Source organism: Stenella coeruleoalba (assembly GCF_951394435.1).
Source record: "Stenella coeruleoalba genome assembly, chromosome: 18".
Lineage (NCBI taxonomy): Eukaryota > Metazoa > Chordata > Mammalia > Artiodactyla > Delphinidae > Stenella > Stenella coeruleoalba.
In genome coordinates this window covers 13,853,992-13,869,883 of record NC_137164.1, presented here as the reverse complement: position 1 = coordinate 13,869,883, position 15,892 = coordinate 13,853,992, and the positions used below count along the sequence as shown (strand labels likewise).

The 15,892-nt window shown below is 42.4% G+C and overlaps 1 protein-coding gene across 1 annotated transcript in view; it reads left to right on the top strand.

The window, feature by feature from the left end:
• PROSER1 (proline and serine rich 1) overlaps nucleotides 1-11,168 on the top strand; it is a 28,417-nt gene extending 17,249 nt beyond the window's left edge. Inside the window, exons 10-13 of the mRNA XM_079902966.1 lie at nucleotides 2,860-2,904; nucleotides 6,414-8,061; nucleotides 8,834-8,984; nucleotides 9,588-11,168. Coding sequence (XP_079759092.1) covers nucleotides 2,860-2,904; nucleotides 6,414-8,061; nucleotides 8,834-8,984; nucleotides 9,588-9,710 — 1,967 coding nt within the window. The 3' untranslated portion in view covers nucleotides 9,711-11,168. The remainder of the gene's footprint in view (nucleotides 1-2,859; nucleotides 2,905-6,413; nucleotides 8,062-8,833; nucleotides 8,985-9,587) is intronic.
• The last annotated feature ends 4,724 nt before the right edge of the window (nucleotides 11,169-15,892 follow it).

The window sequence follows — 15,892 nt, the reverse complement described above, 5'->3', positions numbered from 1 at the left end:
CATCTGATAAGGCTAGCTTTCTCTCACTATATTTTCATACTTTTCTTATCCATTTTTGGAAATTGGTTCTTCCATCTGAACTTTAAGGTCATTTTATGCAGTTAAAAAGAGTTGAGGGCTTCCCTGGTGGCGCAGTGGTTAGGAGTCCGCCTGCCGATGCAGGGGACGCAGGTTCGTGTCCCGGTCTGGGAAGATCCCACATGACGCGGAGCGGCTGGGCCCGTGAGCCATGGCCACTGAGCCTGCGCATCCGGAGCCTGTGCTCCACAACGGGAGAGGCCACAGCAGTGAAAGGACCACGTACCGCAAAAAAAAAAAAAAAAGAGTTGAATTTATAGTTACATAGTAATCTGGGGATACTTGACATTTTTACGATATTAAGTTTTACCATTCAATCATATGTATGGCTTTAAATCCTGTCAAATGGTAGTGTTTTCCCCCCAGGCCTTGTAAGAAGTTTTTTTTGTTTTTGCTTTTTAATTGAGTTATAGTTGATTTACAATGTTGTGTTAATTTCTGCTTCTTTCAAGAAGATTTTGTTTTCTTCATACAGGTTCTTTGCCTTAGGTTTGTGTCTCAGGATTTTAGAGGGTTTGTTTTTGTTTGTTTGTTTTTGTTACAGTTATAAATGGATATTTCATTTCTAGGTACTTACTACTGATTCCCTATTATACTTTTTTTTTCTAGAAAGTCTCTTGAATTTTCTGGATATAAAATGTCAGCTGACTTACACTTTACTATAACTTCTTTCCCTCTGGCCTTATTGGGTATTGACCCTTATTGGGTCCTCACTCCTTTTCGTTTTCATTTTTCAAAAGTGTTTTGCCTGTATATTTTCAAATTTCTTTTTTTTAGGGTTTTGTTCATTTGGCTTTGTTTGTTTAGTTGTTTTGTAAATTATATATAGCTGGAATCTGAGTTTTTAAACCAGTGGGGAAGAGACTTAATAGGAATTTCTGATAATCATAAAAATTACGTATTTGTTCTTAGTCCTTCCATTTTATTTTTGTACTCATTATTATTCTTTTATCCTAGTTTTTAATTTTCTTTATTTTTGTTTACTTGGATTAAATTGCTTTTTAATTTTTTAACAACTTTTGTTTCCTTGCCCCTACCCAAGCTTAGAATTTCTGTCTTTAATATCACTAGTGACTGCCTTCATATTCTTAATGGTTGTCAGTGTACAGAAATTAAAAACAGCTGTCCTACGTTCCACGATTGGCTTCCTTACTCCCTCTCTTTTTTCATCAATTTGTGTATTTTGATGGACTACTATACATTTTTCTTTCTGTGCCTCTGAACTCATGGCTTAACTGTTTCTTCTATGATGCCCTGTCCTCATATACTCATTCTAATTTTCATCTAGTAGAAAATTTCTCTAAGTAGCTTTTTCAAAAAGGGTGCATGTGTAGGGTTGTAGATGAGAAACCCAATTCCCGTTTTCTTTTCTTTATTAGAACTGTAGTCTCTTTCTATAAGCTTACAAAGAAAATATTCCTTATCTTCAGAGTTCATAAATGTCTTTAATCTTGGTGTTCAGATATTTTGCCAGGATATCTAGGTGTGGATCTTATCGTTGATCTTTCCTGGAACTTTTTAAGCCCTGTGGAGATGAAAACTCAAGTCTTTAAAGCTTAGGAAAATTTTGTTCTTATATTTCTTTAATTAATGCTTTTTCATCTGTTTTTTTCTCCTAATACTCTTCTTTTGTACTGTATTTATTTTAAGTCTCTCAGCTATTCATTTATGATACTTTTTTTTTTGTATTTTTGCCATTTTAAATGGAATTTTTGTTTATTTTCAACTAAGTAATTTAGCTTTCAGCAATGTTATTTCTAATCTTCATCATTCTTTGCATTTATTAATTTGGAGTTAGATTTTTATATCTAAAGTCTTCATCTTCTCTGCTTGCAGTTTTTTCTTGCAGTATTTTGTATATATATGTTCTTAATCTGCATTACAGGATTTTAAAGTTCTTTTTCTTTCTTTCATGGACTCTCCGTTGATAGACACCATCTGTTCAGTCGTTTATTTATACTAAGTCCCTTAAACAAGCTGTGATCATTTTTGCTCACCATGTCAGGGCTTGGGGGTTCCCTTTGCACCTTATGGCTGTCACACTGTTGGTTTCTCGGGCAGTTATTGTCAAGCCATGCGAGGTCATTTTTTTCCATTGGCATCTTTGACCTGTTTGGTTAGACAGGTCCTTTCCCATGGGGGTGGGGAGGAGTGTGCTTTAGGTTTTCGGTCTCACAGGATTCAAGCCAGCCTCAACTAGGGTAGTTCTCCCTGACACCTCCTAGCGTAGGGTCTTTTCCAGAACTGAGTACAGCAGGTAGGCAGAGCCACTTTCCTTCAGTTTGCTTTGTGATCCACATGGCTCGTGATTCGGGCTCCTCCGACGGCAGTAGATTCTGCCCTCAGCATCCACCTTCCACTTGCAGGCCTCCTCCCTGTTGTAGGCACTGGTGCCCAGCAGTGACTGTCGGCCTAGCCAGTGACAGTGGCTCATCACTGCCCTCTTGCTGCACTTTCTCCTAGATGGCACACTCAGGCCATCATCTTTCCCCAAAGTTTTCGTAAATGTATCTGTAAAGTAACAGTGTTTGCTTAAAGCCTGCTAAGTTAAGGAGGAATGGTGGGAATCAGTTGCTCATCATCCTAGCACTCTTCATATAGTTACTATGATTTTTGTTTATTTTCTTTCTTTTTCTATAGGCATATGTTGTTTTCCTAACACAGTATACATACATATCCTGGATTTTTCTTTTTTTGACCCCAGTCTCTGATTATTATGATGGTGAATAATTTGTTTAAAGCTTGAAATCAACTTTTATTTATTTATTTATTTTCACATAGAGAATGAAGACCTTTCCAATCAGTCAAAACCTACACAGAATCCAGGTAAGTACCAAATTTGATCCAGAGATAACTGATGTCTGTCCTGGCTGCCTGCTCTGTTATTCACTGAGATCAGTTTGAGTTGAGTGTATTTGTAATCTTTATGCTTTAGGGAAAGTTCCTGGTTAAAAAATTTAACTAATTGATACTTGCTGAAAGTGGCTTAATGGCAGTACATTTTATACACACAACATGAAATGCACATCCTCACTGGGTTTAAAAATAACCATATGCCTTTGCATCCTGTTTGTAAAACTTCCAAGCAATCAAAGTGCTAGGTGGCATTATATCTGCATTCACTTTATATTATGTGATATTTGAAGCCTCATTTTTTTAAATATATGAACAATTTCTTTTTGATAAAAACCCTTTTTGACAAATGTTATGTCAGATATACCTTTTAGACTTGATTATTTCAATAAGTATTTGGGGTAGTGTAATTTAATATAAGAAAAGAAGAAAGAATTTAAGAAAAGAAGACAGGGCACCAGAGCAGAAAGTGGAGTTGGAAGAGGAAGGTGAGACGTGGCCCCTGGTGCCTGCAGGTGGCAGCAGCACTGTATCAGTTTATTCTCCCCCTAGTAGAAGATACGCGTGGTCAGGAAAGAGGTGCTTTCTGCTGTGAGACAAAACCTGCACCAGTTCTTGTGTAGCAAAGTAGCACATGAATCTGATCGTTATGGTGCATGGTTAGGAGTCTCGGTGGGAGAATTCCATTCCCTAAGAATGTGCCGAAACAGTGCTTTTTAGCTGGTAGATTCTAAGGAGGTAGCATAGCAGGGTGGCAAGGACACCGAGATGTCAGGACATATAGTTTTTGATCCTGGCTCTGGCACCACCCAGCTTTGTAACCTTGAGCAGCTTATGTAGTTTCTATGAAAAAGAGATTAAGGAAACTTCAGCCTTTACGATCAGCTTCATTAAAAGATTTGTTTCTGGGCTTCCCTGGTGGCGCAGTGGTTGAGAGTCCGCCTGCCGATGCAGGGGACGCGGGTTCTTGCCCCGGTCCGGGAAGATCCCACATGCCACGGAGCAGCTGGGCCCGTGAGCCATGGCCGCTGAGCCTGCGCGTCCGGAGCCTGTGCTCCGCAACGGGAGAGGCCACAACAGTGAGAGACCCGGGTACCGGGAAAAAAAAAAGATTTGTTTCTGAGGAGAAGCAGCAGATTAAGTGTCATAAGTTATTCCTTTGTCATTCCTTTGTTAGGAATAGCACACTTTGTTTTCCTTTGCTGTTACGTTAGCATGATTAAGATTTCTTTTTTCCTTTTTGAACCATATTAAGAAACAAAAATAAATACAAACTAGTATAATGCTTAAGTGCGAGGGTCTCATAGACCTGGGTTCAAATCTTGGTTCTACCACTTCATAGCTGCATGACCTTTTTATCATCATCATCATCATCATCATCATTACTGTGATAAGGTCTCACTTAATGAGATCTACCCTCTTAACAAATTGTTATGTACATAATACGGTATTGTTAACTGTAGGCACAATGTTGTATAGCTGATCTCTAGAACTTATTCATCTTGCATAACTGAAACTTTATATCCTTTGAACACCACTTAATAGCTGCGTGATCTTTTAACAGGTTGCTTAATCACATCAGGGCTGAGATTGCCCATCTGTAAAATAGGGGTGTTAGTGCCTATCTCGGGGGGCGGGGGTTATGTGAGGACAAATGAAATGACAGGTGTAAAGTACTTAGCACAGGACCTAACACGTAGTGTTTTATGGTTAACAACCAAATTAGATGACAGGAAAGTGATATTTCTCCTGGTATGGTTTTCAGGAATTCATTTTTGTTGTGTTCCATTGTAATTGCAGGCACTGTGATTAATAGTACATCGCTTTTGTGTTATTATATGAAAAGATCTCCAACAGAGGCCACTATAAAGAACACTGTGGGACAGCTTGGTTTTACCTTGCCATCTGTCATTAACTACATGGTCCTCAGCATGAAGTTAAATAAGACAGTGAATTCTCAAATGTTTCCCAACCGAATGTTTCCCAACCAATGTTAACCTAAATAATTTTTTGATACATTATTTACACACACAAAACTGGGCATATATTCCTTGTGCTTCTAATTCTTGTAAAACAAATTGAATACAAACAAAGATACAAGTCCATTTTCATATATACTCTAAATTTAAATTGATAGCTATCTTCCTTGATACTAAATTAACTGCTTATGACATGACTGTGGTATGAACTACAGATCTTTTGAGTTTGACGTTTATATATTTATATATTACTATTTGTCAATTCTCCTATCATATTTATTTTCTAAAACAGCTGTAAAATTTGTTGAGCCCAAGGCGGCACCCTTTGGCCATCACTTAGTACAAATGAATTATGTAGAGGTGGGTTTCCTCTGTTCTTTTCCTATGGTCCCTTCTCCACCCACGATTAACACAGTGCACTACTTCATTGACCATGTGAGCTTCCTTATGTCCAGAGTCTTTATTTTGCATAGATTTAAAAATTTAAGTCTTAGTCCATGAAAATGTCTTTCGGTTGATTATCCCTGCAAAAGGAATATTCTCTGTTTACAGCTGAACAGACTCCGATGTGAGTATAGCAGTATAGCATTCCATTTGGCACCAGCAAGATCATCAGAGGCCAACGCTTTCATTAAACTGATTCAGGGAGGAAACCCAGATCATCCCCAAAATGCTTGTATGATTTGTAGAGTTTGTCAGAATGAAAGTATTGTAGCAAACTCTAGAAGTCTTGAGAATAAGTCTTTGGGTGGGTTTGAGGACTTGCAGTTGAGGTAATCATGATATATCTAGTGCAGCAAACACTTATTAAACACACAGATGCCATGCACTGGGCTAGGTGTGAAGACTCTAAAGATGAATTAGTCAAGGCCTTTGTTGCTAAAGGAGCTCCTAGGACCAGCCAAGTAAAGTTAGAGGTTAAGATATGTAGAGGAGTCAATATGAGAGAATGCCTGGGGGAAAAACTGGATAGATTGATCATCTGGAATATTAAATTCAACTCACAGAGTGGCAACCAGGCATACTGGAGAGATGGCCTGAATCCTAGATGGCCTTGTATGCCTCTAAAAATGATGAAATGATGTCCTGAAAGCTCTTAAGAGGGGAAATGACTTGTATTATTACTCTAGACAAGTGGTTTGAGAGAATTAAAAGTACACTAATGCTAATCACAATTAAAGTAAATTCTTTGAATTTTTTAAAGAAAAAATGGGAAACTATGAAAGGAAAGTTTATTTGCTCACTTGTCAAGGCTTCCTCACTGTGAATTGGAAGGCTATTCTGAGCAGAGTCTAGAACTCAGCTGGATCTAACTGAGGCTCCCTGGTGAAAATCAGGGTGATGGAATCTAGCAATGTAGACATTGCAATAGCCTAGTATACCTGTCATTGATTTTCTCTGACATTTGTTAAATATTACAAAAATTTTCATTCATTTCTTTTGAGTTAAAAGTTGACATTTCAGCGTGATGGTAAAATCTTGCCTCTCTTTCTCCCGCCACAGCGTTTTCTGCCCCAGCAAGTCAGCTCTTTTCTCCTCGTGGCTCTAACCCTTCGACGCCTGCGGCAACTCCTGTTCCTGCTGCTTCCCCGGTCAAGGCAGTAAATCATCCAGCGGCATCGGCCACTGCCGCCCTCCCTGGGATGAACCTGCTGAACACCGTCCTTCCTGTGCTCCCGGGTCAGGTCTCAGCTGTTCATGCACCTCAGCCAACGACGCCCAATCCAACAGTTATCAGAACCCTTTCCTTGCTGGCTGCACCGGTGACTTCTGTTCACAGCACCACATCTGCTCCCGTTCCTTCTGTTTTTTCTGGCCACGTTCCACTGCCAGGTCCTTCTGCCACCCCTACCCCAGCACCTCAGGCCGCATCTACACCTCGGGCCACCCCTGCTTCCAGTGAAACATTTGCTTCTACTTCTGCCCCTTTCACTAGCCTCCCCTTTGCCGCCACCTCTACTGCCGCTTCTACCAACAACCTCGATTCCTCCTCACTGGCATCGGTTTTTGCTGGTCTCCCCTTGACCTTAACACCGACCTCCCAAGGTGTGTCCAACCCGACTCCTTCTGTAATCGCCTGCGGTTCTGCTCCCACTGTTGCCTGTCCACTGGGTGTAAATAATCCCCTTCTGTCTGCTTTAAAAGGCTTTCTGACATCAAATGACACCAACCTCATCAACTCTTCCACGTTACCCTGCGCCGTTACTAGTGGGCTGGCTTCCCTCGCCTCCCTCACTAACCAGAGCTCCGACTCTGCGGCGGCCGCCCTTAACAAGGGCTACGGCCCGCAGCGGGCCTCCACGCCGGGACTGGCCCTGTTCCCGGGCCTGCCCTCGCCGGCGGCCAACGCGGCTTCCACGCCCCCGGCTCTGCCTGCGCCCGCCGCCGCTGCCTCCTCGGGGCCTGCCGGCTGCGGCTCCTCAGCCACCCTGCTGCACGGCCCGCTCGCGAGTCACGCAGACGCGCCCGGTTCGTCGACGCCCGCCGCCACCAGCCTGCCCGTGGTGATCAAGACCGAGCCCGCGAGCCCCACTCCTTCTGCCTTCAGGGGCCCGGCGCCCCCGCCGCCCCCCACCCCCGCTCCGGGCGCGCTGGGCCTGCCAGGGGCGTTGGGGCGGGCGTACGCGGCGGCTTCGGTGCCCGTCAGTTTACCGTCCTGCCTCGCCCCTGCGCTGCCGGGCCTCCCGGGCCTGAGCGCGACCCCGAGCGGCTCGAGCCCCCTGCCCTCCCTCCCGCTGCCTGCGCATGGCTCCTCCGCGCCCATCGCCCCTGTCTTCAGCGCCTTGCCCCCTTTCACTTCGCTGAGCAGCGGCTTCGCCCAGGCTGCCCACCCGCCCCTCGGCGCCCCCGCCTCGTCCGCCCCCACCTGCGCCCCCGGCCCCTCGGCGCCCGCCTCGGCGGCGGCCTTCCCACTCAGCCTGCCCGCCGCCGTGCCCTCGCTCTTCTCCGTGGCGCAGGGACCTCTGCCGGCCTCGGCTCCCTCCTACCCCGGCTTCTCCGTCTCCGGTGCGCCCCCCGCGCTGCCCTCGTTCCCGGGGCTGCAGCCGCCCGCCACCGGCGCCGCTACCGCCCCGTCGCCCGCTCCCGTCCTCCCCGGGTTCGCCTCCGCCTTTAGTTCCAGTTTCAACTCCGCTCTGGTTGCGCAAGCCGGGTAGGTGGATGGTCTGGAGGGGAAAGCATCCTTCACCTAACTCGTTCATGCTCTTGTTTTGAAGTCATTCAGATGAAAATCGGCATCCAGTTGTTTGGTGGCGCAAAATTCTGTTTTTCTGGGTCGGCACTTAGGTGCTCGAAAAATGTTTTATGTTAAGATAAATATATAAAATAACAATGCCTGCTCAGATAATTTTAGGATTTGTATTTGGTAATTTATCTTGATTTTAAAACAGCAAACATAAACTCACTGAATTCAAAATAATACACTTTATAACGGAAAGTTTTATATCAGTGAGTGGCTGAATTTTATGGTTCCAACAGGGAACAGATTTTTTTTTTTAACATTTTAAGATAGTATTTGACAACTATAGAAGCACTAGCTTTTATGTCTTATCTGCATTTTTTCTTAAATTTATTTATTTATTTATTTGACTGTATTGGGTCTTTGTTGCTACACGCGGGCTTTCTTTAATTCTGGCAAGCAGGGACTGCTCTTCCTTGCGGTGCGCGGGCTTCTCATTGCGGTGGCTTCTCTCGTTGAGGAGCACGGGCTCTAGGCGCACAGGCTTCAGTAGTTGTGGCTCGCGGGCTCTAGAGTGCAGGCCCAGCAGCTGTTGCTCACGGGCTTAGTTGCTCTGAGGCGTGTGGGATCATCCTGGACCAGGGCTTGAACCCGTGTCCCCTGTATTGGCAGGTGGATTCTTAACCACTGTGCCACCAGGGAAGTCCCCTTATTTGCGTTTTGACCTGTTCTTCTATCGTTTTAGCTTATCATCTGGACTTCAAGCTGCAGGCAGTTCTGTTTTTCCAGGCCTCTTGTCCCTCCCTGGTATCCCTGGGTTTTCCCAGAATCCTTCACAATCATCCTTGCAGGAATTACAGCATAATGCAGCCGCACAGTCAGCATTGTTACAGCAGGTAAGTAGGCAATGCCTGGTGGAAATAGAACGGTAACGTGTAACGTAGCTTCTGTAGTGATAACCTTGCAATACAGATAAATAGTGATATTTCGGCACTGGCCAAAAAAATGGCTCTTAGCAGAACATCTGGAGATTTGATGATTAATTCTCCCAGAATCTGCAAATTATTCTTGTTTTCCTTCAGAAGGGTAACAAAGGTGGTAGAGTATCTTCATCTGTAAGAATTGTTTTTCCTGCTTACAGACTTTTAAATCTCAGTTTGGAGATTTTACAGATGGAATCTTTAGATGGGGCAGTGAAATTTTAGCTGGTCTTCTACAGTTTAAGCTAAAATAATGGACCATTAAGGCGAATTTTCTCTAGAAAACCTGCTGATTTTTTTTTAAAGGATATTAAACATTTTAAAGACATTTCTATGCACCTCTACATCTGAAGTTTGAACGTTTCTTACAAATTTCAGGAAACTGAACAGACTTCCCTTGCCCCAACATTTTTTCTTTCTTTCCTGGTTTAAATATCTGTAGTGTGGGACAGGCCAAAGCAAGTACAGGCCTGGTTGAATTTGGACCTCTGCTAACCTGTGTGTTCATCTCTCCATCAGGTCCACTCAGCTTCAGCTCTGGAAAGCTACCCAGCTCAGCCGGATGGGTTTCCTAGTTATCCTTCAACACCAGGAACACCGTTTTCTTTGCAACCAGGCCTGTCCCAGAGTGGGTGGCAGTGAATACATTTAAATGCATATTCTCCTCCAGGGCAACATCAGAATCGCCTGAGGACTGCAGTGAAAAATTGGACACACAAATGTGCAGTTGGCCAAAAGTCAGGAAATGAGGATGAGGATAATCCTGGGGAAATTGGGATAAGAGCTTAAAAAACGTCGTTACATTTTTTAAAAATGGTTTTAAGTATGGACATTCCCCTATGTAAATATGCTGACAATAAATTGTATGGAGAATAGTATTTTTAAAAATGTTTGGGGGGCTTCCCTGGTGGCGCAGTGGTTGAGAGTCCGCCTGCCGATGCAGGGGACACGGGTTCGTGCCCCGGTCCGGGAAGATCCCACATGCTGCAGAGCGGCTGGGCCTGCGAGCCATGGCTGCTGAGCCTGCGCGTCCGGAGCCTGTGCTCCGCAACGGGAGAGGCCACAACAGTGAGAGGTCCGCGTACCGCAAAAACAAACAAAAAAGTATTTGGGGACTTTTCACCTCCCACCCTATGAAATTTTGAATCATGTATATGATCTATGTAAGAAGAATACTAAAGAGGTTGAACTCTTTATAGCCGAATACAGCCTTAAATCTGCTTGTACAGCATCCACTGACAGAAGTAATAGTCGTGCCTCAGACTTAACGGGTTGCATGTGGCCTTGGGGGAGTTACTACCCTTGGTATGCAAGAGTGCTTCCTATTAGCATCACTGGAACTCAGTATCCGTACTCCATGTGTATCCACAAAAGGGAACTTGAGACCCACCGTTATTTTTAACTTCTGACATTAATGATCATATGTGTACTGCTGAATTTAACTCAGTGTATTTCAGGTAAGTGAAAATGGTGCTTAATATAGTCTTTAGAATGACTTTCAGGTGTTTTCAACTAAAAACATATATATCCAGAACTACTTTCTTACAGAAATACAAGTAAGGCTTGTGATAATTTGCCTTCAAAACTTATTTCTTAATCTCAGCAGTATCCAAATGAGTGAGGAACATTTGACTGACCCTTGGGCCACCTCTATTACTCATTGTACTCTGGAAGCTCTTGGTGAATGTTTACAATCATGGGATGTAGTATTTCTATTTGTACTTAGAATCACATGCTTACCTAGAATAATTATGTGACAACAGATAGAAAGACTTGCTCTGGTAGTAAATATGCAGTGTGTACTCTATTTAAGGTTCTGTGCTAGTATAACACGATTGAATGTCATTAAGTGTAACAGCTGCCGCATTTGGGGGACAGGGCGTAGGGAGAATGATTTCCAATCCTGTGATTAAAAGTATAAACCATAGAATCTACTGTAGTACATTTCATCATCTAGAAGTTTTACTTTTATAAAGATGGTGTCTAGAAGATGTTGCTAATGTATTTTCCTTCAACCTGGGGAAAAAACTTTTTAAGTATATTAATATTCCTGTATGGTTAGTTTTTAACAATTTTTTAAAATAAACCTTATGGATACGACATACTTTACGTGTTTTATTCAATGCTTGGGTAAGTGTTTTAAGTTTTTGTGCTGGAGCTAATATATAGAACATTTTTGTCTGAATTTAGTTGAAAGTCAGTATCTACTACTGATGCTCGTTCCTTTAAATAATATCTCACGTGAAACTTATAACCAACACTTGACACAGACTATTTATGCCTTTAATTATCTTTGAACACAGAATATAACCTCATAGTTAATTTTATGCCACTTCTTAGAAGTTGTCATTTGTTCTTTTTTAGTCTACATTCATAAAACATTTTAAAGACTATATTGTATATTATACATACATTGCTTATATATGTTGACCGTTCATTTAGAAAAAAGTTACTGAATGAGTAATCTTTCTATGGTGCTGCTACTACAAGGTTTATTTCTACTGTTCTATAAGCCCCTTCTCATCATAGCAAAGGAATGACATCCTGCTCGTCTTGTAGATGTATTCCTGGCATCTTCCACATATTCAGCACTGAAAAATGAAGAGAGCATTTTTGGAGCACTTGCAGTCATTACTGGGGCCTGGTTTTATGTGTCTCACACCCTATGAGGTAAGGACCAGCAACCTAACCAACCAGATAAAGAAGCCAAGATGTAAGTCACAGTGAGTAAAGGGTAAATTTGAACCAAGCATTTACCACCAATACCAGGCCACTTGTACTACCAAGTGCTGTGAACATACATAGGAGGGAGATGACCTTACTGCCTGAGGGAATCTAGAAAGATTTCTCAGTGACATTCAAGTCTTAAAGGGTGAATAAGAATGAACGTACTTTATAAAGGCACAAAGTGTGACAGACTATTGAAGTAAGATAATCATACTACTGGATAGAGTTGAATGAGGTTTGTAGTTTGAATGAATCTAAAAAGCAAGGGAGGGACCTCATGGTCAATGACCTTGAAAGCCATGCTGAGGGGCAGGGCGTTTGCTCTATGGTCAACAGCTTGGAAATTTATTAGAAAGCACTTTGCAAACATCAGGCTGCAGCATGCAGGTTGGATTAGAGATAGTAAACTGTATTGTTACTGCAGAGATTCCAATATGCAGACAGGGAGGACTGCCATTATGAAAAGGCAATAGAAGTGGACCTCTCTGGCCTCTTTCCATAAAGGCCTGTAGTCTTCATAGAATTTGGAAACACAGTCAATTCATGTAATTGATTAACCTTAATTTTAAGCTTCACCACTTGATTTGCTAGATGGGTCTAGTCTGTGCATTTATAAAATACAGTTACTGTCACCGAATTTTAGAAAAGACTTTACACCACATCAGATTTAATGAGCCTTTGTTGTTTTTAAAGGTGACACAATAGTAGTAAACAATGTCTAATGTGGTTCAGCTAAAAGATGAAGTATTGGCCAATATCAGCAGGTAAGTTGGGGAGAATGATCAAAATTAACATCTCCCCAAGGTCCTAGTACTCAGGAGGGGCATTATGATAAGTTTTCAATTTCAATTTAAAATTTAATTTATGCCCAATAAAGTTTATGGTAAGAGTTAAAAGTCATCAGTGTTGGGCTTCCCTGCTGGCGCAGTGGTTGAGAGTCCGCCTACCGACGCAGGGGATACGGGTTCGTGCCCCGGTCCGGGAGGATCACACATGCCGCGGAGCCTGCGCGTCCGGAGCCTGTGCTCCGCAACGGGAGAGGCCACAACAGTGAGAGGCCCGCATACCGCAAAAAAAAAAAAAAAAAAAAGTATTGGATGAATGAGAATGAATAAGACAGAATGGATGATGTATATTGATGAAAAGTTAATGAAATCAGAGAACTTCATCATTTAAAGAACAAGGAACATTTTCCTAAGGGACCATCAAAAGTCCTGGAACAGATGTGTGCATCTTAAGAGATGGTGGTGGGTGCATCTGGCGGAAGAGTGTTCCTGAAACCAGAAGCTTCAGAAAGGAGAGAGGCCTGTGGCTAGAGTGGATGGTTTCAAGATCCCTTTGTGCTCGAAGATGAACGTTCAGGGAAAATAAAATGTACATCTTTGGGGATGGCATCCTGCCTGTCAAGAGTAGGAACAGAATTAAGGCTTTTAAAAACATAGCTGTCCTACTCTGGGAATATTGCCAATATTTTGAAATAACTGTAAATGGAAAGTAACCTTTAAAAATTAAAAAAAATTAAATTAGAAAAAATAGCTGTTCTCATTTCAGGACTTTGCCTAGTTGAGGAACTGAAAGAATGAAGGTTTAGAAACACAGAAAAATCTTCATCAGAAGTGCATTCTGGCAATTCTCAATCTGATTTATCCCTACCTCCCACTCCCCCTTGACAAAGGGGAGAAAATTCCATTAACTGGCCCATGTATGGTTTAATATCATTAGCAAAGGAAGAGGAAACATTGCAAATGGGTTTATGTTTCATTCATTTCCTGAGGCTCCTGGCTAGGGACTCAGCATGTCCTAGATGTTCCTTAGTTGTTGAAATCATTCTTGCTTTCTAGGCTGAGATATTTGGAACATTTTGCAGGAAGAAGAAAAACAGTTGTTTAGTCATCTTCCAAGGGGATGTGTTTGTTGTAAGTGCTCTGGAAACTTTCCAGCCACCACCAGGGAACAATTATTGTTACTGTTGTTTTGAACCTTGCACCTCAGTGACTGGTGGTGCTGGTGTAAGTGGTATCTAGCCAATATTAAGGGGAAATGGATTTAGAAATTAACTAAACCGGCACTTCCAAAACACGTTGTTTTCATGACTTTGGAGGGTCATCTGTTTCGGAGGGAAAGCAGCTTCCTGTTCCAGGGAAAGACTGTCTATGATCTATTCTCAAGAAATGATGGAAACAGGAAGTTTTCATGTTGCTCTTTCCATTAGAGGTTAGTCCCAAAGGGAAGGTGACATGGTGATCAAGCAGAGGCCAGGAGGAAGCAGTGGAGTCTATGGATTGACAGCACAGAACCAGGAACGGACCTCGAGTTTTCAAGTTTGCAGCAAACTGGAGAAGCGTTAGACAAGGGAGAGAAGGGACGTGATGAATGTTTGAACACATCCAATCACTAAGCAATCTTCTACTCAGCTGCAACAAGGGGAAAAGACGATATTGTGAAAATTAACCCAGCATTCCCATTTTTAGAAAGAAGACAGCTGAGTCCTGAGAAATACAGCTCAGCTCCCATTCCTGGGATAATAGTTGTGATGTATTAATGCCAGTCATTATTCTGAGTATTTTTTTTTTGGCGGTGCCGGGTGGCATGTGGGATCTTAGCTCCCCAACCAGGGATTGAATCCGTGCCCACTGCAGTAGAACTGTGGAGTCTTAACCACTGGACCGCCAGGGAAGTCCCTATTCTGAGTATTTTACATGCACTGTTTCACATATTTGTCACACAGACAACCCTGGTAAAGACCACCAGCATGCCCATTTTACAGATGAAAAGAAAAAAATGAAACATGAAGGGGTTAAGTTACCCAGTGTCACACAGCTAGTTCATGGTAGAGCCAGGATTTCTTTAAATCCAGGCAGCGTGAGCCCAGAGTCTACTTCTTAACCACTATGCCTGTAGTATCATTTCCACATCAAGCCATAACCAAGGACGTATGAGGAGAAAGCAGAGGAAAGTATTCGAAAGCTGAAAGTCTCTGACTCTGTGCATGCATGTGTGTCTGTTTTGATCTGTTTCTGGTCCCCAGCCTCCTTTCCCCAAGTTCTGATATTCCATACTAATGCTTATAATTACCAACTGTGCATGACAGCCCTGCCTGGTTATTACCGTAATTTGAGTTTGTGGAGAAGGCAGTTATGAATCAAGTAGTTGGCAAAAGTAACCCACAATCTGGGAGGTTTTTTCAGATGAAGTTGCTAAGAAGAAAATAACTACATGGTTGGGAGAAAAGAAGAGACTAGAAAAGGTAAGCTGGGAAATATCAGAGGTTGTTTTGTGTTGTTTTGTTTCCACAAACAAAATATTATTTGGAATATTGATATGAGAAAGATGAACATTAGAAAATTAGGAGATTGGTGCTTTCGGTATTGGAATGAGTGCAATATTGCCCTTGTTTCTGAGTAATATGATGAAGTAAAGACTCCTGGGACAGGAGCCCAGGGATCTGGATTCGAGAAAGAACTTTGCCATTTGTGAGCTGTTATCTTTGATAAATTACTTATTCATGCATTCAGCAAGTGACTGTTGGATGACAGTTATGTGCCTGCATTGTTCTAAATGCTGCAGGTGCTGTGTTAAATAACAGACCCAGCCAGCCACTCCCCTCATGGAAGTTATAATGTAGCGTAGGAGTCAGCAAACATTTTCTGTAAAGGGAAAGATAGTAAATATGTTAGGTTTTGCAGGCTATACAGTCTCTATAGCAACTACTCAATAGGTAGGTTTAGTGCAAAAGTGACCAAAGACAATATAGAAACAAACAGACGTGGCCGTGTTCCAATAACGTTTTATTTACAAAAATTGGTGGTAGAGCAAATTTGCCCAGCAGGCTATAGTTACCCAACCCCTGGTCTAGAGGAAGAAACAAACATGAACCAAAGAATTATGCATATGGTAACGTGCAAAGGCCCTGTGGCACAGAAGACACATATAGGTTAGTGGGATTGACAGAAGGCCAATGGGGCTCTTGCTAAGTGCGTGAGGGGAGTATCATGTGAGTGAGGCTGGAAAGGGAAGGAGAGACAGACTAGCAGGTCCTTTAGGATACTTAGGATTCTCATCTTTACATGTTAATAATTGGCAGTCATTGGATTATT